Source organism: Moschus berezovskii, chromosome 4 (assembly GCF_049115385.1).
Source record: "Moschus berezovskii isolate FMDL1 chromosome 4, NW_MosBer_1.0, whole genome shotgun sequence".
Taxonomy (NCBI): Eukaryota; Metazoa; Chordata; class Mammalia; order Artiodactyla; family Moschidae; genus Moschus; species Moschus berezovskii.
In genome coordinates this window covers 87,599,376-87,623,165 of record NC_142463.1, presented here as the reverse complement: position 1 = coordinate 87,623,165, position 23,790 = coordinate 87,599,376, and the positions used below count along the sequence as shown (strand labels likewise).

The 23,790-nt window shown below is 39.3% G+C and overlaps 1 protein-coding gene across 1 annotated transcript in view; it reads left to right on the top strand.

Moving 5' to 3' along the window:
• SLC25A24 (solute carrier family 25 member 24) overlaps positions 1–23,583 on the top strand; it is a 64,437-nt gene extending 40,854 nt beyond the window's left edge. Inside the window, exons 7-10 of the mRNA XM_055402321.2 lie at positions 179–286; positions 1,761–1,928; positions 19,922–20,072; positions 21,514–23,583. Of these exons, the coding sequence (XP_055258296.1) occupies positions 179–286; positions 1,761–1,928; positions 19,922–20,072; positions 21,514–21,698 (612 nt within the window). The 3' untranslated portion in view covers positions 21,699–23,583. The remainder of the gene's footprint in view (positions 1–178; positions 287–1,760; positions 1,929–19,921; positions 20,073–21,513) is intronic.
• The last annotated feature ends 207 nt before the right edge of the window (positions 23,584–23,790 follow it).

The window sequence follows — 23,790 nt, the reverse complement described above, 5'->3', positions numbered from 1 at the left end:
TCTCATGATCAGACCATAATTTCTCTCAAAGGCCCCATCTCCAGATACCATGCATTGGAGGTAATGCAGTTTCAAAATATGAATCTGGGGGTGGGGGGTGGGGGGAGGAGAAATGGGGGAAGAACACAGTTCATTCTATAGCAAATATTAATGCACATTTAAAACTTCATTTACACAGTACAAAAAGTTGCTTACTGAGGAAGGACAGAAAATAGGAACCTTTGAGAGATTTGTATCTGGTTCCATGGCTGGAGCAACTGCACAGACTTTTATTTATCCTATGGAGGTAAGTACTATTGTGGTCTATTGTATTAATGATGTTTGTATTTTTATCTATTGCTGCATAATAGGTTATCCCAAAATTAACAGTTTAAAACATATTTATCATCTCACAGTTTCTGTGGGTCAGGAATCTGGCCTCTTGTTCAGGATTTCTCACAACCTGCAGTCAGGGTGTCAGCCAGGGCTGCAGTCCCTGCAGGTATCAATGGGGGATGGACCTCCTTTTAAGTTTATTCATGTGTGTATTGCCAGGGCTCCATAGCTATTGGTTGAAGATATCAGTTCCTTATTTCATGGGCCTCTCCATAGGATGCTTGTGTATCCTCATAACATGGTAGCTGTATTGTTTTCTAAATCAGTTATCAAAGAGAACTTGCACTCTTTGCTCGCTGTACATTGTAGGTTGTGCAGACTGCCCCGGTAGACTGTGGAAGGGGATACACATGGTACAAATACCAGGAGGCTGGGAGAGTTGGGGTTTATCTTGAAGGCTGGTTGCAATATTGTTAATAAGAATTAGAACACCCAATTCTCTCTAAAGAGTTTCTGTACCATAAATTTCATAATGGAACCTTAGAATTAGGTTAGGTGATGGTAATCCTAACTGGACATCCTTCTGTTAGAGCATAGATTAGCAAACCATGGATCTGTGAACTCTTTTATAGTTCCAAACTATGGATCTGTGAACGGCTATTTTATAGCCATTTTCTTTTTTTTGGTTTTTGTATTTTTATCTTTCTAAGGTGGTTTAAAAAACAAAACAAAAAAATACAAAACCAAAGAATTTGCAACAGAGACCTGATATTTTAGTCCTGTAGAAACTAAAATATTCACTTTATATAGAAAAAGTTCACCAACTCCTCCTTCAGGGTAAAAATAATATTGTAGATGTGGATATCTTTATTGATATGACAAAGGGTTTTTTAATAACTGAAAAGACCTAAGAAATATCTTTAATTTTCATCTTTATGGTATGTATGTTAACACAGCTTTCCTTTCAAGCATCTTAATATTATTGTTCATGTTACTCCACACACCCCTCAAAAAATATCCTAATTAATATCTAAGCTTCCTCTTACATCCTCCATCTCAGTTAATAGCATCACCTTCCCTCTATCCTGTGGCCACATCCTGAGTTCCATGCTAGAAACTCTTGAGTCATCCTTTACACTACCATTTCCCCTACCCTCCATATCTAATTTGTCACAGTGTTGTTAAGATACCAATAGATTATCTTCTGTTTCCTCTGCCACTGCCCTAATTCAGATTCTTTTCACAACTAAAGCATCTTCTTGACTCTGGTCTTAGACCCTCAAGAGAGATACTGTGTAAGAGTTTCTTACACATCAATAAATTGAACAGTCATTTGAGTGATAATATATGCTAGGTATTTGTTCTCTATAAAATTACTTCTTTCAAATTCTATGATGATAACATTAGTGTGAATAATAGTATTTTTTATATTCTTTCATAACCAGGTTCTGAAAACCAGGCTGGCTGTAGGCAAAACTGGACAATACTCTGGAATGTTTGATTGTGCCAAGAAGATTTTGAAATATGAAGGCATGGGAGCTTTTTACAAAGGTTATATTCCCAATTTATTAGGCATCATACCTTATGCAGGTATAGATCTTGCTGTATATGAGGTGAGTTTGTAGTAATCTTTTGAATTCAACAATATGGTTAAGTAGTTCTCATTGTTAGAATTTGTTTTATAGATAAGCAGATGTCTGCCAGGAAACAGTTTGTAAACAAAAGTAGATTCAAGGGTATATTCTTTGATCTTTCTGAGACCCCATATACCTGTGATCTTTTGTATTAGATTTCCTTGTTAATTATTTTTATTAATGAAGCTAATAGACTCACATTCAGATATAGTTGTTTAATTCTCTAATACCATATACAAAAATAAAATAAAATAGATTAAAGTGCTAAGGCTGGATACCATAAACTCCTAGAGGAAAACAGGCAGAACAACTCTTCAACATAAATCACAGAAATATTTTTTTGGACCTATCTCCTAGAGTAAGGGAAATAAAAACAAAAATAAACAAATGGAACCTAATTAAACTTAAAAAGCTTTTGCACAACAAAGGAAGCGATAACATGAAAAGACTACATATAGACTAGGATAGAATATTTTCAAGCAGTGCTACCAGTGAGGGATTAATTTCCAAAATTCACAAATAGCTTAATATCAAGAAACAACCCAATCAAAAACTGAGCAAAAGGCCTAAACAAACATTTCTCCCAAGAAGACATATAGGTGGCCAATAGACACATGAAAATATACTCAGTGTCACTAATTATTGGGGAAGTGCAGATCAAAGCTACAGTGAAGTATCACCTCACAGCAGTCAGTTGGCCATCATTAAAAAGTCTAAAAATAACAAATTTCCACACTGTATCCAGTGTGGAAAAAAGGGAATCCTTGTACACTGTTGGTAGGAATGTTAGTTGGTATAGCCATTATGGAAAACAGTATGAAAGTTCCTTAAAAAAAACTAGAGTTACCATATGTTTCTGCAGTTCCATTCCTGGGTGTGTATCCAGAGAAAACTTTAATTTGAAAAGATACATGCACCTCAGTGTTCACATCAGCACTATTTAGCCAAGACATGGAAGCTACCTAAGGTCCATCAACAGATGAATGGATAAAGAATATGTATTTATACACAGTGGAAACTCAGCCATCATGTCATATGCAGCAACATGGTTGGACCTTGTTTTGTTTAGTTGCTAAGTAGTGTCTGACTCTTTGCGACCCAATGGACTTTAGCCTGCCAGGTTCCTCTACCCATGGGATTTCCCAGGCAAGAATACTGGAATGGGTTGCTACTTCCTTCTCCAGGGGATCTTCCCAATCCAGGGATCAAACCCATGTCTCCTGTATTGGCACCTAGATTCTTTACCACTGAGCTGCTGTATAGCACAGGAAACTATATTTGATGTCTTGTGTCAGACTTTATTCTTTTGGGCTCCAAAATCACTGCAGATGCTGATTGCAGCCAGGAAATTAAAAGATGCTTACTCCTTGGAAGGAAAGTTGTGACCAACCTAGATAGCATATTAAAAAGCAGAGACATTACTTTGCCAACAAAGGTCCATCTAGTCAAGGCTATGGTTTTTCCTGTGGTCATGTATGGATGTGAGAGTTGGACTGTGAAGAAAGCTGATCGCCGAAGAATTGATGCTTTTGACCTGTGGTGCTGGAGAAGACTCTTGAGAGTCCCTTGGACTGCAAGGAGATCCAACCAGTCCATTCTAAAGGAGATCAATCCTGGGTGTTCATTGGAAGGACTGATGCTAAAGCTGAAACTGCAATACTTTGTCCACCTCATGCGACGAGTTGACTCACTGGAAAAGACTCTGATGCTGGGAAGGATTGGGGGCGGGAGGAGAAGGGGACGACAGAGAATGAAATGGCTGGATGGCATCACCGACTTGATGGACATGAGTTTGAGTGAACTCCGGAATTTGGTGATGGACAGGGAGGCCTGGTGTGCTGTGGTTCATGGGGTCGCAAAGAGTTGGACACGACTGAGCGACTGAACTGAACTGAACTGAACTGAATAACCTATAATGGAAAAGAATCGGAAAAAAAAGACTGTATAACTGAATCACTTTGCTGTATACCTGAAGCTAACACAACATTGTGAATTAGTTATACTTTAAAAAAATTATTACCGATGTAGTTGTTCAGCTTGGAAGATGATACTAGGGATTTTGAAGAGAGAGATAATAAGCAAAAATGGTATATTTTCTTTGGTTTGTAAAAATTTCATATTGATAAAGCCAAGAGACTGATGTGGGTAGCACAGATTTATTCTTTGTACTTGCCAGCCTGAAGAAACCTAGGAGGAAATAATCAGACACAAATCATTTATTTAGGATCAAAGAATTTCAATTCAGTAACCCAGACTTGGGTAGCAATATCAACATTGTCTGCTAGGGAGTAAAAGGGGGTTTTAATGGTAAAGAAGGGAGGTTTGCATTACAAAGAATTTTAGAGGGAGCTGAAGGCAGAATTTAGTTGGCTAAACATGATTGATGGCCAAGGCTATCACTGGAGGGAGATAAGAATTCATTACTGTGACAAATTGTCAGTGTTCTTGCAGAGTCCTTGGACTATCTGTGGTGTGGCCGAGTTCTTAAGTTCATGGTTCCACCTGGTGAGAGGTACATAAGGTCTAACTCCTGAATGGCCTTTTGGCTTCATTTTAAAACCCCTTGACATAAATGACTCCATTTTATTTCACATATCACCCTTTTGATCAAGATCATTCTCTAAAAGCATTGCCAAACAACTTAGAGGTTTGCTTTGTCTCATATCACTGGGATGGACCTGTGCCATAAAGTCATGTTCCTTGTTGGGGAGAATTTTTAATCTCCTGCGCTTTCTTCAAAGAGTCAGTGTCATACGGTTAGAACACATTTGAGCAACAGGGAGATATTCAGGAAATGACTATTGTGCAGATTTGGTGACTCATAAGGAAGTTGGCCTTGTGGCCTGATCAACCAAGTTATTTCCTTTGGTTTTATTTGAATTTAAAAAGTTTTTTTTTAAATTAGAAGATAATTGCTTTACCGTGTTGTCATCTGAATTTAGTTTTGGATGCCCAGGTACCCTAATGATGGTTAGGACAGATAGAAGTTGGGTTGATTCCAACAGTCTTTTGACCCAATTTTTATTCTTAATCTGACTTCTCCCTAGGTTAAGAATCCTTTTGTTTCTCAGTCAGTCAGTCAGTCAGTCAGTTCAGTCACTCAGTCGTGTCTGACTCTTTGTGACCCCATGAATCACAGCACGCCAGGCCTCCCTGTCCATCACCAACTCCCGGAGTTCACTTCAACTCATGTCCATCGAGGCGGTGATGTCATCCAGCCATCTCATTCTCTGTCGTCCCTGTCTCCTCCCGCCCCCAATCCCTCCCAGCATCAGAGTCTTTTCCAGTGAGTCAACTCATCGCATGAGGTGGCCAAAGTATTGGAGTTTCAGCTTTAGCATCAGTCCTTCCAATGAACACCCAGGATTGATCTCCTTTAGAATGGATTGGTTGGATCTCCTTGCAGTCCAAGGGACTCTCAAGAGTCTTCTCCAGCACCACAGTTCAAAAGCATCAATTCTTAGGCAATCAGCTTTCTTCACAGTCCAACTCTCACATCCATACATGACCACTGGAAAAACCATAGCCTTGACTAGACGGACCTTTGTTGGCAAAGTACTGTCTCTGCTTTTTTAATATACTATCTAGGTTGGTCATAACTTTCCTTCATGGCGTCTTTTAATTTCATGGCTGCAATCAGCATCCGCAGTGATTTTGGAGCCCCAAAAAATAAAGTCTGACCCTGTTTCCACTGTTTCCCCATCTATTTCCCATGAAGTGATAGGACCAGATGCCATGATCTTTGTTTTCTGAATGTTGAGCTTCAAGCCAACCTTTTCACTCTCCTCTTTCACTTTCATCAAGAGGCTTTTGAGTTCCTCTTCACTTTCTGCCATAAGGGTAGTGTCATCTGCATATCTGAGATTATTGATATTTCTCCTGGCAATCTTGAATCCAGCTTGTGCTTCTTCCAGCCCAGCATTCCTCATGATGTACTCTGCATATAAGTGAAATAAGCAGGGTGACAATATACAGCCTTGACGTACTCCTTTTCCTACTTGGATCCAGTCTGTTGTTCATGTCCAGTTTTAAGTGTTACTTACTGACCTGCATACAGGTTTCTCAAGAGGCAGGTCAGGTGGTCTGGTATTCCCATCTCTTTCAGAATTTTCCACAGTTTATTGTGATCCACACAGTCAAAGGCTTTGGCATAGTCATTGAAGGAGAAATAGATGTTTTTCTGGAATTCTCTTGCTTTCTCCATGACCCAGCGGATGTTGGCAATTTGATCTCTGGTGCCTCTGCCTTTTCTAAAACCTGCTTGAACATCTGGAAGTTGTTCACGGTTCACGTATTGCTGAAGCCTGGCTTGGAGAATTTTGAGCATGACTTGACTAGCGTGTGAGATGATTGCAATTGTGCGGTAGTTTGAGCATTCTTTGGCATTGCCTTTCTTTGGTATTGGAATGAAAACTGACCTTTCCAGTCCTGTGGCCACTGCTGAGTTTTCCAAATTTGCTGGCATGTTGAGTGCAGCACTTTCACAGCATCATCTTTCAGGATATGAAATAGCTCAACTGGAATTCCATCACCTCCACTAGCTTTGTTCGTAGTGATGCTTTCTAAGGCCCACTTGATATCACATTCCAAGATGTCTGGCTCTAGGTGAGTGATCACGCCATCATGATTGTCTTGGTCATGAAGATCTTTTTTTACAGTTCTTCTGTGTATTCTTGCCATCTCTTCTTAATATCTTCTGCTTCTGTTAGGTCCATACCATTGGCATACCAAAGCCAAGAGCTACCCTCATGGCAAAGTGGCTATCTGTATAGGTATTCACAGTTTCAGTTTCTGCTAGGGTGCAATCTCCAGTTAATGCAGGGAGTTGTCTGCTGGGCTGAAGTAGTGTTCAGTGGTGGCACTGCCTCAGTTACTTCAAAGGAGTAAAGATCAGTTAGGATCAGACAGTCATGAGTAGTTTTGCCACTATGTAAGGGCTTCCCTGGTGGCTCAGAGGTTAAAGCGTCTGCCTCCAATACGGGAGACCCGGGTTTGGTCCCTGGGTCGGGAAGATCCCCTGGAGAAGGAAATAGTAACCCACTCCAGTATTCTTGCCTGGACAATCCCATGGACGGAAAAGCCTGGTAGGCTACAGTCCACGGGGTCGCAAAGAGTCGGACACGACTGAGCGACGGGACGGACGGAAAGGGAGAAGAGTTGCAAGGTTGAGGTTGTTGTAGCAGGAAAGTGTTATGTCACAAGTTAGTAATGATATTTCATATGGGGTAAGATAAGCTGAAACTCCACTACTTTGGCCACCTCATGCGACGAGTTAACTCACTGGAAAAGACTCTGATGCTGGGAGGGATTGGGGGCAGGAGGAGAAGGGGACGACAGAGAATGAGATGGCTGGATGGCATCACCGACTTGATGGACATGAGTTTGAGTGAACTCCAGGAGTCGGTGATGGACAGGGAGGCCTGGCGTGCTGTGATTCATGGGGTCACAAAGTGTCAGACATGACTGAGCGACTGAACTGAACTGAAGATGGCTTGCAGAAAAGTATTGAGTGTGATGAGAATTGAGCAAGCCTCCTGTTGCATGGGGGAGCATAGATGATAGTGGAGAGACTGTAACCATTTCCTCAGTTATGTTGTAAGGGCTGCTGCTTCTCAAATAGCTGTTATGCATGGAGACAGACCTCTGGCTACAGGTCCGATTGTTGAGTATCATAGCCAAAAGATTGGTGTTGACCTCTGTGCCTTTGAGTAAGCAATCCTAATGCATTTCTCTGCTCTTGTACATGAGGTAGAAAAGGGAAGCTGATAATTAGAATGTCGTAAAGCAGGAGACAACAAAGTCCGCTTCTCAGGTTCTGGAGCCATAAAGATGTTTTCTTCCTGCTCTAAAGGATCTTGTCTTTGAGCTTTGAGCAAGGCTGGGCAACTAAAAGTTTTGGTCAGCTCACGTGTCTATAATGTTTGGTCAGCTCAAGATGTTTTATTTATTTATTTTAGACTGCTGGACTTTATTTTTTTTAATTAATTTTTTTAAATTGGAGGCTAGTTACTTTACAATATTGTGGTGCTTTTTGCCATACATTGACATGAATCAGCCATGGGTGCACATGTGTTCCACATCCTGAACCTCCCTCCCACATCCCTCCCCCACATCCCTCCCCATTCCATCCCTCAGGGTCATCCCAGTGCACCAGCCTTGAGCACCCTGTCTCATGCATCAAACCTGGACTGGCAATCTGTTGCACATATGATAATATACGTGTTTCAATGCTATTCTCTCAAATCATCCCACCCTCGCCTTCTCCCACAGAATCCAAAAGACTGTTCTTTACATCTGTGTCTCTTGCTGTCTCGCATATAGGATCATCGTTACCATCTTTGTAAATTCCATATATATGCGTTAGTTTACTGTATTGGTGTTTTTGTTTCCTGACTTACTTCACTCTGTATAATAGACTCCAGTTTCATCCACCTCATCAGAACTGATTCAAATGCATTCTTTTTAATGTCTGAGTAATATTCCATTGTGATATGTACCAAGCTTTCTTATCCATTCATCTGCTGATGGACATCTAGGTTGCGTCCATGTCATGGCTCTTGTAAACAGTGCTGCAATGAACATTGGGGTACACGTGTCTCTTTCAATTCTGGTTTCCTTGGTGTGTATGCCCAGCAGTGGGATTGCTGGGTCATATGGTAGTTCTATTTCCAGTTTTTTAAGGAATCTCCACACTGTTCTCCATAGTGGCTGTACTAGTTTGCATTCTCACCAACAGTGTAAGAGGGTTCCTTTTTCTCCACGCCCTCTCCAGCATTTATTGTTTGTAGACTTTTTGATAGCAGCCATTCTAGCCGACATGAGATGGTACCTCATTGTGGCTTTGATTTGCATTTCTCTGATAACGAGTGATACTGAGCATCCTTCCATGTGTTTGTTAGCCATTCTGTATGTCTTCTGTGGAGAAATGTCTGTTTAGTTCTTTGGCCCATTTTTGATTGGGTCGTTTATTTTTCTGGAATTGAGCTGAAGGAGCTGCTTGTATATTTTTGAGATTAATTCTTTGTCAGTTGTTTCGTTTGTTATTATTTTCTCCCATTCTGAAGGCTGTCTTTTCACCTTGCTTATAGTTTCCTTCATTGTGTAAAAGCTTTTAGTTTAATTAGATCCCATTTGTTTATTTTTGCTTTTATTTCCATTATTCTAGGAGGTGGGTCATAGAGGATCCTGCTGTGATTTATATCAGAGAGTGTTTTGCTATGTTTTCCTCTAGGAGTTTTATAGTTCCTGGTCTTATGTTTAGATCTTTAATCCATTTGGAGTTTATTTTTGTGTATGGTGTTAGAAAGTGTTCTAGTTTCATTCTTTTACAAGTGGTTGACCAGTTTTCCCAGCACCACTTGTCAAAGAGATTGTCTTTTCATATTCTTGCCTCATTTGTCAAAGATAAGGTGTCCATAGGTGCGTGGATTTATTTCTGGGCTCTCTATTTTGTTCCATTGATCTATATTTCTGTCTTTGTGCCAGTACCATACTGTTCTGATGACTGTAGCTTTGTAGTATAGCCTGAAGTCAGGCAGGTTGTTTCCTTCCATTCTGTTCTTCTTTCTCAAGATTGCTTTGGCTATTCGAGGTTTTTTGTATTTCCATACAAATTGTGAGCTTATTTGTTCTAGTTCTGTGAAAAATACCGTTGATAGCTTGATAGGGATTGCATTGAATCTATAAATTGCTTTGGGTAGTATACTCATTTTCACTATATTGATTCTTCCGACCCATGAACATGATATATTTCTCCATTTCTGTCATCTTTGATTTCTTTCATCAGTGTTTTAAAGTTTTCTATATATAGGTCTTTTGTTTCTTTAGGTAGATTTATTCCTGAGTGTCTTATTCTTTGTGTTGCAATGGTGAATGGAATTATTTCCTTAATTTCTCTTTCTGTTTTCTCATTGTTAGTGTATAGGAATGCAAGGGATTTCTGTGTGTCAATTTTATATCCTGAAACTTTACTATATTCATTGATTAGCTCTAGTAATTTTCTGGTGGAGTCTTTAGGGTTTTCTATGTAGAGGATCATGTCATCTACAAACAGTGAGAGTTTTACTTCTTTTCCAATTTGGATTCCTTTTATTTCTTTTTCTTCTCTGATTCCTGTGGCTAAAACTTCCAAAACTATGTTGATAGTAGTGGTGAGAGTGGGAGCCCTTGTCTTGTTCCTGATTTTAGGGGAAATGCTTTCAATTTTTTACCATTTTGAATAGCGTTTCCTGTGGGTTTATCATATATGGCTTTTATTATGTTGAGTTATGTTCCTTCTATTCCTGCTTTCTGGAAGGTTTTGATCATAAATGCATGTTGAATTTTGTCAAAGGCTTTCTCTGCATCTATTGAGATAATCAAATGGTTTTATCTTTCAATTTGTTAATGTGGTGTATCACATTGATTGATTTGCGGATATTGAAGAATCCTTGCGTTCCTGGGATAAAGCCCCCTTGGTCATGATTTGTAATCTTTTAAATATGCTTTTGGATTCTGTTTGCTAGAATTTTTTAAGGATTTTTGCGTCTGTATTCATCAGTGATATTGGCCTGTAGTTTTCTTTTTTTTGTGGCATCTTTGTCAGGTTTTGGTATTAGGGTGATGGTGCCCTCATAGAATGAGTTTGAAAGTTTACTTTCCTCTGAAATTTTTTGGAAGAGTTTGAGTAGGATAGGTGTTAGCTCTTCTCTAAATGTTTGGTAGAATTCAGCTGTGAAGCCGTCTGGACCTGGGCTTTTGTTTGCTGGAAGATTTCTGATTACAGTTTTGATTTCCATTCTTGTGATGGGTCTGTTAAGATTTTTTATTTCTTCCTGGTTCACTTTTGGAAAGTTGTAGTTTTCTAAGAATTTGTCCATTTCTTCCAAGTTGTCCATTTTATTGGCATATAGTTGCTGATAGTAGTTTCTTATGATCCTTTGTATTTATGTGTTGTCTGTTGTTATTTCTGCATTTTCATTTCTAATTTTGTTGATTTGATTCTTCTCCCTTTGTTTCTTGATGAGTCTGGCTAATCATTTGTCTATTTTATTTATCTTCTCAAAGAACCAGCTTTTACTTTTGTTGATTTTTGCTATGGTCTCCTTTGTTTCTTTCTCATTTATTTCAGCCCTAATTTTTATGATTTCTTTCCTCCTGCTAACCCTGGGGTCCTTGATTTCTTGTTTTTCTAGTTGTTTTAGTGTAGAGTTAGGTAAGTTTGTATTGCTATGCATCTTCCCCTTAGCACTACTTTTACTGAATCCCGTAGGTTTTGGGTTGTTGTGTTTTCATTTTCATTCATTTCTATGCATATTTTGATTTCTTCTGTGATTTGTTGGTTATTCAGAAGTGTGTTGTTTAGCGTCCATATGTTTGTATCTTTAATAGTTTTTTTCTTGTAGTTGACATCTAATCTTACCCCATTGTGATCAGAAAAGATGCTTGGAATGATTTCAGTTTTTTTGAATTTACCAAGACTAGATTTATGGCCCATGATGTGATCTACCTTGGAGAAGGTTCTGTGTGCACTTGAGAAAACGGTGAAATTCATTGTTTTGGGGTGAAATGTCCTATAGACACCAATGTGGTCTAACTGGTCCATTGTATCATTTAAAGTTTGTGTTTCTTTGTTAATTTTCTGTTTAGTTGATCTATCCATAATTGTGAGTGGGGTATTAAAGTCTCCCACTATTATTGTGTTATTATTAATTTCCCCTTTCATACTTGTTAGCATTTGCCTTACATATTGCGGTGCTCCTGTGTTGGGTGCATATATATTTATAATTGTTATATCTTCTTCTTGGATTGATCCTTTGATCCTTCTTGGGTTGATCCTTGTCTATCTCTTGTCACAGCCTTTATTTCAAAGTCTATTCTATCTGATATGAGTATTGCTACTCCTGCTTTCTTTTGGTCTCTATTTTTATGAAATATTTTTTCCAGTCCTTCACTTTCAGTCTGTTCAGTTCAGTTCAGTTCAGTTCCTCAGTTGTGTCCGACTCTTTGTGACCCCATGAATCACAGCACGCCAGGCCTCCCTGTCCATCGCCAACTCCCAGAATTCACTCAACCTCATGTCCGTCGAGTTGGTGATGCCATCCAGCCATCTCATCCTCTGTCGTCCCCTTCTCCCTCTGCCCACAATCCCTCCCAGCATCAGAGTCTTTTCCAGTGGGTCAACTCGTCGCATGAGGTGGCCAAAGTATTGGAGTTTCAGCTTTAGCATCAGTCCTTCCAGTGAACACCCAGGACTGATCTTTAGAATGGCTGGTTGGATCTCCTTGCAGTCCACCGGGCTCTCAAGAGTCTTCTCCAACACCACAGTTCAAAAGCATCAATTCTTTGGTGTTCAGCTTTCTTCATAGTCCAACTCTCACATCCATACATGACCACTGGAAAAACCATAGCCTTGATTGGCGGACCTTTGTTGGCAAAGTAATGTCTCTGCTTTTTAATATGCTGTCTAGGTTGGTCATAACTTCCCTTCCAAGGAGTAAGCGTCTTTTAATTTCATGGCTGCAATCACCATCTGCAGTGATTTTGGAGCCCAGAAAAATAAAGTCTGACACTGTTTCCACTGTTGCCCCATCTATTTCCCATGAAGGGATAGGACCAGATGCCATGATCTTAGTTTTGTATGTGTCCCTTGTTTTGAGGCGGGTCTCTTGTAGACAGCATATAGAGGGGTCTTGTTTTGTATCCATTCAGCCAGTCTTTGCCTTTTGGTTGGAGCATTCACCCATTTACATTTAAGGTAATTATTGATAAGTATGATCCCATTGCCATTTACTTTGTTGTTTTGGGTTTGATTTTATACACCTTTTCTGTATTTCCTGTCTAGAGAGGATCTTTTAGCATTTGTTGAAGAGCTGGTTTGGTTGTGCTGAATTCTCTCAAAAGGCGGAGAGGGCAATCAAGCCAGTAATCACAGTCCTAAGTAAAAATGGGTCGGAGAAGGCAATGGCAAGCCACTCCAGTGTTCTTGCCTGGAGAATCCCAGGGACGAGGGAGCCTGGTGGGCTGCCATCTATGGGGTCGCACAGAGTCAGACACGACTGAAGTGACTTAGCAGCAGCAGCAGCAAGTAAAAATGGGTACTGAAGATTTTATTCTTAAAGGTACAAAATTGATAACCAATACCAAAAAGCGAAGGTTAAACATCTAGAGGTTAGACTCTCAAAAATACAATACTAAAAAAACAAAGCAAAATCACAAAAATTATATAAAAAATATGAAATTTGCTTTAAAAATAGGGTCTTTTTTTTTGCAAGGTAATAGGTTATAAAAGTGAAAATTAAAGAAGTAATAAAGATCTTAAAAATTAAAAAAATTTTTTTTAATGATAATAATAAAATATATCTAGGAATTTCTCTGGAGCTGTTGAAGGCTGTGTGGGGGGTCAGTTCCATTTCAGATAGTTCCTTGTTCCAGGTTATACTTCTTCTCAAGGTCTATAGGCCCTTTCCAATGTAGTCGGTTTTAACTACAGGGTTTTAATCTGTTGCACCTGTCACTTTCAAAGCAGTTCCCTCTTCTTTGTTTATTTTGCCTTCCTCTGTTTGCAAGTCTCTACAGTGTCTAATTTCCACTCTGACACAAGGTAGCGAAGGTGTTCACTTATTTAGGCTCACTAGTTCAGTCGTGCTGTGGGGAGGGAGGAATACTGCAAGCAAATATCACTGGCATGTGTGGGGAGTGCTCGCAGTGTCTGGGTCACCCTGGATTTGTCCCTGCTCATGGTATGTGTGCTTTCCCAGTCTACACTGTTCAAGCCCCAGGTTGCTCTGCAGGGGAACTGTCTAAAGCATGTGCTGGGTTGCGTGCACTTCCCAGGTCTAAGCTGCTCAGGTTCAGGTTCTCGGGTACTCCACAAAGACACAGACTTGATTGGGCCTGAGTTTTGTGCCCTTCCCAGGTCCAACCAGCTCAGGCTTCCAGGTGCTTGGCGAACACACTCTCCCCAGGTGAGGGGTGTGCCTTATCACCTCCCCGGTCCCAGTCACTTGATTTCTTGCGTGTGCAGTGGGAGCGTCATCTCAGGTGTGCCGTGTGTCTCCTCTGGGGAGCTGATCTCTGGCTGCGGCCCTCCTGGCAGATGTCAACCATCCAGGATCCCAGGAAGACTTGGTTAGCAACCGGAAGCCCGCCCACAGTTTGGTAGAGGGTGCCGTCCTGGGGCTGAGATTTCCCTTTGCCTCTGGCTCTGGGTGTCGACCGCCTGCCTCTCTGCCTCTGGCGCGGGATGGGCTGGTCCGCACCTGGCTGGCTCTCCTCCGGTGTTCACTCAGTCCTTGGTTCTGTGAGCCAGCCGGGCAGTGCCTTAGGTTAGAGCTTCTCGCGGGAAAGTTCTCTCTCTCCGGCTCCCACAGTTTAGGTTGCTCTCTCATGTTAGCTCCCTCAGATTGTCCTCAGGGCATTCAGGCCCGGTCCTTACCATTGCGGGTGCAATGCAGCCCGCACCTCCCTGTTCAGCCCCTGCTTGCTGCTGGTGGCTGCGAGTGTCTGAGCTACTTCTCTGCTGGTAGTTGCAGTTAGGCTTGTAATCTGTGGGTTTTTTGTTTTTCCCTCCTGGGTGTGTTGCCCTCTGAGATTCCAAGACTCCTCACAGACCTGCAAGTGAGAGGGTTTCCTGTTGTTTGGAAACTTCTCCTTCTTCACATCTCCCTCCCCTGGTCAGGTCTCTGTCCCTAACTCTTTTGTCTCTTTTTATCTTTTATGGACTTCCCTGGTGACTCAGACGGTAAAGCATCTGTCTACAATGCGGGAGACCTGGGTTTGATCCTTGGGTTGGGAAGATTCCCTGGAGAAGGAAATGGCAACCCACTCCAATACTCTTGCCTAGACAATCCCATGGACAGTGGAGCCTGGTGTCCATGGGGTCACAAAGAGTCGGACACGACTGAGCGACTTCAGTTTCACTTTATCTTTTATATTTTGTCCTACCACCTTTCGAAGAGAATGGGCTGCCTTTCTGGATACCTGGTGTCCTCCGCCAGCATTCAGAAGTTTTTTTTGTGGAATTTTCTCAGTGTTCAAGTGATCTTTTGATGACTTTGTGGAGGAGAAAGTGGTCTCTCTATCCTATTCCTCCGCAATCTTAGGACCGCCCCCTCCAGATGTTTTCAAGTTGTCTTTTGGTCTGTGGCTGTGGGAAATTTAAGACACTTTGAATCCTAGTAGGGTCTGAAAGGAATCTTTAATCTGAGATCAGGTGTCCTAGGTATTTGACCTGTGTTTGAACAAGTTGTAATTTCTCTTTGGAGACCTTCATGACCTTCAGTTGCTAACAGCTTGAGGAGATGATGCTGACTTGCTCACTTGCTTCCTTGGAAGAGAAGAAGAGAAGAAGGTCATCAACATATTGCAAAGGGTGGGCACTTATGGAAAAATGACAGATGCTAAATCTGCTTTTAGGATCTGTAAAAAGTAGGGCTTTCAGTCTACACTTCTGACATGTCCAGGTGTATTGTCCTTCCCACATGAAAGCACATAACATTTGACTTTCACAATCCACAGAGATGCTGAAAAAGGTGCTACAGAGATCAATTATGGTGAAAACCTACTCTCTGTAGGAATTGCCATCAAAAGAGCATGAAGGTCAAGGGAAACTGGATAGCAGTTAATGACAAGGTTATGAATAGCTCTCAAGTTTTGAGCAAATCTCCATTCTCCTTTGTGGGGTTTCTTAATAGGGAGAATAGGTATATTACAGAGACAAGTGCAGGGAACTATGAGGTCTTGTGTCTTATATTCCTGTATGATTGGCTGAATTCTTGCTAAGGCCTCAGGATTTAAAGGACATTGTTTGAGGTTAGGAACAGGCTTACCATGGTCTATTTGAATTTGAATTGTGGGACTCAGATGAATCTGCCTAATGTGGGTTGTGGATTTTACCAAGGCTCTCAGGGACTTCTTTGAGTTTCAAGTTTCTTTTACCTTCCAAGCTTGTCTTAAGGGCAAAAACTTCTGACAAGTTGAGGAACTTGGAATGCCATCCATTGTTGAGGGGTTGAATTAATTTCAAAGATAATTTCACCTTTTGAGAAAAAGGGATACAAATATCTCTTCAAGTCCCTGATTTCAGTTTGTTTGGGTGTATATCTACCAGTAGAATTGCTGGGTCATATATTAATTCCATTTTAAGCTTTTTGTCAGTTCAGTCACTCAGTCGTGTCTGACTCTTTGGGACCCCATGAACTGCAGCACACCAGGCTTCCCTATCCATCAGCAACTCCTGGAGCTTGCTCAAACTCATTTCCATGGAGTCAGTGATGCCATCCAACAATATCATCCTTTGTTATCCCCTTCTCCTACCTTCAATCTTTCTCAGAATAAGGGTCTTTTCAAATGAGTCAGTTCTTCGCATCAGGTGGACAAAGTATTGGAGTTTCAACTTCAGCATCAGTCCTTCCAGTGAATATTCAGGACTGATTTCCTAAAATTGACTGATTGGATCTCCTTGCAGTCCAAGGGACTCTCAAGAGTTCAAAATACCACAGTTCAAAAGCATCACTTCTTTCACGCTCAGCTTTCTTAGTGGTCCAACTCTCACATCCATACGTGACTACTGGAAAAACCATAGCTTTGACTAGATGGACCTTTGTTGGCAAAGTAATGTCTCTTCTTTTCAATATGCTGTCTAGGTTGGTCAAAGCTTTTCTTCCAAGGAGCAAGCATCTTTTAATTTCATGGCTGCAGTCACCATCTTCAGTGATTTTGGAGCCCAAGAAAATAAAGTCTGTCACTGTTTCCATTGTTTCCCCATCTATTTGCCATGAAATGATGGGACCAGATACCATGATCTTAGTTTTTTGAATGTTGAGTTTTAAGCCAGCTTTTTCACTCTCCTCTTTCCCCTTCATGGAGAGGCTTTTTAGTTCCTCTTCGCTTGCATCCATAAGGGTGGTATCATCTGCATATCTGAGGTTATTGCTATTTCTCCCAGCAATCTTGATTCCAGCTTGTGCTTCATCGAACCTAGCAGTTCACATGATGCACTCTGCATATAAGTTAAATAAGCAGGTTGACAATATACAGCCTTGATGTACTGCTTTCCCAATTTGGAACCAGTCTGTTGTTCCATGTCCAGTTCTCACTGTTGCTTCTTGACCTGCATATAGATTTCTTAGGAGGCAGTTAAAGTAGTCTGATATCCCCGTCTCTTGAAGAATTTTCCACAGTTTGTTGTGATTCACACAGTCAAAGGCATTACCGTAGTCAATGAAGCAGAAATAGATGTTTTTTTTGAATTATCTAGCTTTTTCTATGATCCAGTGGATGTTGGCAATTTGATCTCTGGTTCCTCTGCCTTTTCTAAATCCAGCTTGTACATTGGGATGTTCTTGGTTCATGTACTGTTGAAGCCTAGCTTGGAGTATTTTGAGCATTACTTTGCTAGCATGTGAGATGAGTGCAATTGTGCAGTAGTTTGAGCATTCTTTGGCATTGCCTTTCTTTGGTGTTGGAATGAAAGCTGACCTTTTCCAGTCCTGTGACCACTGCACCCTTTTTCATTCCCACTAACAGTATACTTTTCTATATCCTCACTAATATTTGTAAGTTTCTGGTTTTTTGATAGTATCCATCCCAACAGTTGTGAAATAATATCTCATTGTGCTTTTCATCTGCATTTCTCTGATGATGAGTGATGTTGAGGATCTTTTAATATGTTTGTTGTCCATCTATTTATTTTTTTGGAGAAATGTCTATTCAAGTCTTTTGCCCAGTTTTTAATTAGGTTTTTAAAATTGTTGCTTAGTTGTGGAAGTTCTTTATATATTTTGGATATTAACTACTTATCAGATATATGGTCCCATTCCATAGGTTGCCTTTTTTTTCTCTCTCATTTCCTTTGCTGTGCAGAAGTTTTTAAGTTGATGAAATCCATTTGTCTATTTTTGCTTTTGTTGCCTGTGCTTTTAGTATCACATCCAAGAAATTGTTGCCAAATCCAATGTCCTAAAGGTTTTATTACCCTGAGTTTTCTCTTAGGAATTGTATACTATTAGGTCTTATGTTTAGACCTTTAATTTATTTTGAGTTAGTTTTTTGTGTATGCTGTAAGATAACTTTATTTTTCTGCTTGTGGATATCCAGTTTTTCCATTTGAGAAGAGACTTTCCTTTGCCTAATGTAGAGAAGTTATTTCTGGGCTCTCTATTTTGTTCTGTTGATCTATGTATCTGTCTTTATGCCAGCATGGCACTATTTTGATTACTATTGCTTTGTAGTATATATTGAAATCAGGAAATGTGAGGCCTCCAACTTCGTTCTTTTTCAAGGTTATTTTGGCCAGCTGAGGTCCCTTGAGATTCCATTTGAGTTTTAGAATTTTTCTTTATTATTTCTTCAAACGCTATGATTGAAATTTGAATAGTGATTGCATTGTATATGTAGGTTGCTTTGGGTAGTGTGCTAGTTTGTTTGGACTGCCATAACAAAATACTAGATACCAAGAATTCTGAGGTGGTCCGGTGGTTGGGACTGTGCGCTCTCACTGCCCAGGGCCCCAGGTTCAATCCCTGATTGGGGAACTAAGATCTCGCAAGCTGTACGGGATGGCCAAAAAAAAAAAAAAAAAATCAAACAGAAAAACCAAAAAACAAAACAAAAACCCCCCAGAGACTGGGTGGGTTAAACAATAGAAATTACTTTTTCACAGTTCTGGAGGCTAGAAATCCAAGATCAAGGTTCTGGCTGATTTGGTTTGTGGGTAGGCTGTCTTACTGCCTTGCAGACTGCTGTCTTCTTGCTATGTTCCCAGAGGGAGACAGAGTGAGTGAATGAATTCTCTGGTGTTTTCTTCTTATAAAGATACTAGTACTATTGAATCAGGACCCTGTTATGACCCTGATGTTGACAGAGAATCTTCATAAGGTGATAAAATTTTGAGGGGTACAGAGCTAAGGAAGAAGGAGAGACAGAAAAAAGAAAAATAAATAAGTAAAAATTTTTAAAAATCTAGTGAGACCTGAGAGATAGGGAATGATAATGGCCCTTAGCATGAGAAGAAAATGGATTATGGAATAAACAGAGAGGACTTGCAAGATCATATATGTTTTATAGAACTTTAATTGTTTCAAGAGTATGTTTTCCTCTCTTTTTTCCTCCTGTTCTGGTCTTCACAGTGTAAACAGTTGATTAGTTTCTAGTCAATCACTTCTCTTATTTCTGCAGTTCAGACATAATTGTCTTTAGCCTTCATTACTCTATTTATTGTCATATATTACAGTACTAATTGAATATTAAATAAACACTTAAATGTAATTTTTGCTTCCAAATATATAAAGCTATTTGTGTTATATAATTGTAAGGTCCAAGTATGCAATTAAATTTTCCATTAAAATATTTAAAGTAGTATATAATTTCCCCCATATATTAGCATATATTTTAATACTTAAGATATTTTTATTTAAAAAGTAAATTAGCATATATATTTTATATGATTTCTCTCAATTATGGCCTGCTCATGGAAATACAGGGACCCAGGATAACAGGGAAAAAGAGTGGCCTGGGGATCAGTACACTTGATTCTACACACTTGTTTAAAAAAAACTCCACTGAGTCTCATTTCTAAAATCAGAAGAATAGCTCCACCTTTTGTAGAGCTTTTGTAGAAGAACGGAATGAAATAACATATGTGTAAAGTAAAAAATCAGATGAACTTCATAGTATTATGTTATTTTCATTGATACTATAGGAAATGTTGTTTAGATCCTACATTGGTGTGCGATTGATCCTCACATTTACTTAAAAGGAAGGGAGCACCCAGTGCAAGTTGTTGGTGTTTTGAATCCCTGGTGGCTTCCCTGCTTCTCTACAGAGCTGTTGCCTTTGCAGTGGCTGCTGCTCCTGGGAACGGGTTGCCCAGCGTTGCAGAAGTGTAGCCTGTTGATCCTATCAGGATGAGAGCTGCCGTGGGAATGTCCCTGTTGAGTGCAAGCAGTTGTTAAGTAGCTGTTTATTATTTTTCTTTTCTGTTTCTCTGGCAGCTCCTAAAGTCTCATTGGCTAGATAATTTTGCCAAAGACTCTGTGAACCCTGGAGTCATGGTGTTGCTGGGCTGTGGTGCCTTATCTAGTACCTGTGGTCAGCTGGCCAGCTACCCCTTGGCTTTGGTGAGAACACGCATGCAGGCTCAAGGTGAGTATTGAATGAAAGCAGGACACTGATAAAAGTATGGCATCAGTAACGTGCTTCTGGAACTCTCAAGTTCCACTGAGACAGTGGTGTGATTTTAAGATAATATTTCTTAACCATTTTTTTACGTTATTGCCTCCCTAAGGAAGCTTTTTAGAAATTCTTTTCTAAATCAGTTCTTTTTCATGAAATCTTAATAGCATAGATACACTATGCATATACTGTATGTGTATCTGTGGTTCCTGCACAAATAGAGTAAGATTTTCTTGCTTATGTTGAGAATGCATGTTTTAAGAGTATAGTTGGCTGTCCCCATTCGTGGGCTCTGCATCTGAGGATTCAACCTACTGTGAATTGAAAACACTCATGGAAAAAACTCCCAAACTCCAGAAAGTTCCAAAAAGTAAAATGGGACTGTGCCATGCAGTCCACTCTGCATTGTATTTACAAATCATCTGCATTGAAAGTGTTGGTTAATTGATGATTGCTTGGTTGGGGGAGGTGTGGTTGGTACTTAGAAGAGAGGTTGCGGATAGAGGTGCAGATGTTCAGGGTGTACTGTTTAAAGAAATGATAGTGGACGAGATAGGCCAGGGATAAAACATAAAGAGAGGCACAGAATGCATGCTATTTAATATAGCAATGCAATGCATTCATGCGTGTGTGCTCGGCTGTGTCTGATTCTTTGTGACTCCATGGACTGTAGTCCTCCAGACCGCTCTGTCCGTGGGATTCTCTAGGCAAGAATACTGGAATGGGTTGCTATTTCCTTCTCCGGGGTAATCTTCCCAACCCAGGATCAAACCTGCATCTCCTGCATTAGCAGGCGGATTCTAGTCAGCAAATCATGAACAAAGAGAACAATTAGTGAGATGACAGGAGATCCAGGAGGCATGGTGTAATCAAAGTCAAGGAGACAGTGTCACAGTGGGGAGGAATCACAGTTCAAAAGTTTTAGGTCTCATAATAATAAAAACTCTAGCCACCATTTACTGAGAATTTGACAAATGCCAGCTGATTTACATAGTTGTTATTGATTCTTACAACACTGCACAGTTTTCATTCCATTTACAGAGAAGAAAGACTATCAGCTGTCAGCTCTCCCACTTGCTGGCTAAGTGTGTTAAGACAGTTTCTCTATCTTTCTAAGATTCCTTACTTACTAAGTGGATATAATAACTCTTACCTTGGAGGATTGGTATATCAAGTAATTAACCCAACATCTAACACAAAGTGATAGTACCATTGTTATTCTTACCAGATCTCTCACTCTTAGGTCCTATCCAGGGAGAATTATATAAAGGGGCACTTTTTGAGGACCCTTGGAATAAATTTTATCTGTTTATTCTAGAGTATCGTTATGAATCGTAATGGTATATAGTCATAATAAAATGTGTGAATATTAAATTAGCCTGATTTCTTTTCTTTTTTTTAAATTTTCTAGCCATGATAGAAGGAAGCCCACAACTGAACATGGTTGGGCTCTTTCGACGAATAATTTATAAAGAAGGACTACCAGGACTTTACAGAGGCATCACCCCAAACTTTATGAAGGTGCTCCCTGCTGTAGGCATCAGTTATGTGGTTTATGAAAATATGAAACAAACTTTAGGAGTAACTCAGAAATGACATGTTGAATTTTTTGCTTTAGCATGATTACTGAAACTTTCAACTGTCTCCAGAGTGACATTTTCTCCTAGAATTGAAACAAATTTATGGCAAAAAGAAGCTTTATTTTCTTTTTCACGAAAAGGAAGAAGAGCATATCAATGATAATTTCAGACATTTGGACTCAATTTTGTATATTCAGAAATGTCTAAAAAAATCATAGTTTTGATAAGCTCATACAATTTTGAGAAGGCCAGAAAATTATAGTTTATCTTTTCTTATTCTTTCTACAATCTGCCCAGAATCCTAAATCTCAAGAAATGTACTTCCTTGAACTAAATTTGCTTTGTGTGCTAGAATTATAAATCTTTAATCTTTATTTTGGTTGGTTCAAGTTTATGCTAGTTCCTATATACTTAAATATAATTTTCTTAAAAACAAAATGATCAGAAAACTTGGAAACTTAAATTGTTCATATATTTTGAATTTCTTAAAATTTCCTTGTAGGATCATTAATGGAGAATCATTGCATGAAAACATACCTTAAGCAGCCAAATAGGTATAGAGTTTATATTCTTTCTTTAAGCAGAATAAGAATGAACGTTAAATGGCAGAATTTCAAGGCATGTGAATACCCTAGTCCACATATAATTTTTGTGTAAGGAGGAGTGATAAAATAATATTTATTTCAGTGATCACGTCTCCGTTTTGCTTGTCCTATTGTTTGGTATTCAGGACAACCCACTGATTATTAGCATATCCCTGGTAAATTGTCCACGCAAGGCAACTTAATTGAGAGATTCTGTTTGTTACCATTGTTTTGGAAACATCAGGAAACAAAACCCCTTTACTTATATCAGTCTCTAAAGAGCACCTCTCTTCTCTTTGTCCTTTGTCTCCTACTTAATCAAACTCCTGTTTTCACCAAGAAGGCTTCTGGAAGCCATTCCCTGTTATCTGAAATTTCTTAATTAAGTGAAGTAGGTTGATCATGGGTGAATGGCATTCTTATTACGTCCTCACCGTTTATTTGACCCTGCAATTCTCAACTTGGGCAGTGCAAACCTAGCAGAATACTATGTATTAAAAATAGTATATATTAATTCTGCATATTTGGTGCCTATAATGAGATGGAAGGCCCAGTTTACAAACAAGTACATTCATATTTTCTCTTGTCCCCAGTTTTAGGAACATGTTTTGATTTAGAAAACTTAAAATGAAGCAAGAGCATGATTTTATTTTACTGAAGCCATTTTTATAATCAACTGTCTTTTCTGATTTGTGTGATTAGGACTTAGATAACTGTTTAGTAGTTGAAATTATTCTTATCACTTTTCAGTGTAATTCTTAAACTCAAGTTTGATTTCTAGTAATTTCTGTCATAAATTGCCAACATTTTAATGAAAATCTGGTGACATAATAGGCATTTACTTTATTTGAACCTACCTCTCACGCTTTCTAAACCAAAGAGAAATGTTGAACTTGTGTTTGTGAGGCGTATCCTAACATATAGTTGTCATTATATTTGTTATGCCTGATAAATATCTCAATGTTTTTATAATACATATGGTAAGTGTGAAACTCTGTCTTCAGGGTGTTTGTACTTTTGAGTAATGCATAAATGACAATATTAAGGTACTAGATCAGCTCTTTTTTTCACTCATAAGATTATGGGATGAGTAAAATTTCAGGCTACTGAAAAAATTCATTGTTCATTATGAATTTAAATTGTTTTCTATTTAACATTTGTAAGGTATGAATGTGATTTATCTGTGTATCTTGTATCTTTTGAAACAATCTTGTATTTTTTGAAAAGAGCCCAGAGTCAAGAATAGTTTGTTTCTGGCATTACTGTGTATTTGCTTTACATTGATAATTAAAAATACATATATGTTTGTTTTTGAAATGTCTTATTTCCTCATTTAAAAAAAATAGTGTAACTGAGGTAAAAAAAAATCACTGTTTATATCAGTTATAAACTGTTTATAAACAGTTCATATCACTGGCAGCAGTTTGAATAATGCTTATAGTATTATTGGGTAAGACTCATTATAGTCTTTCCAAATATTTGGCCTTTTCTGAACAGCCGCAACAATTGTTAAATCTTTCATAC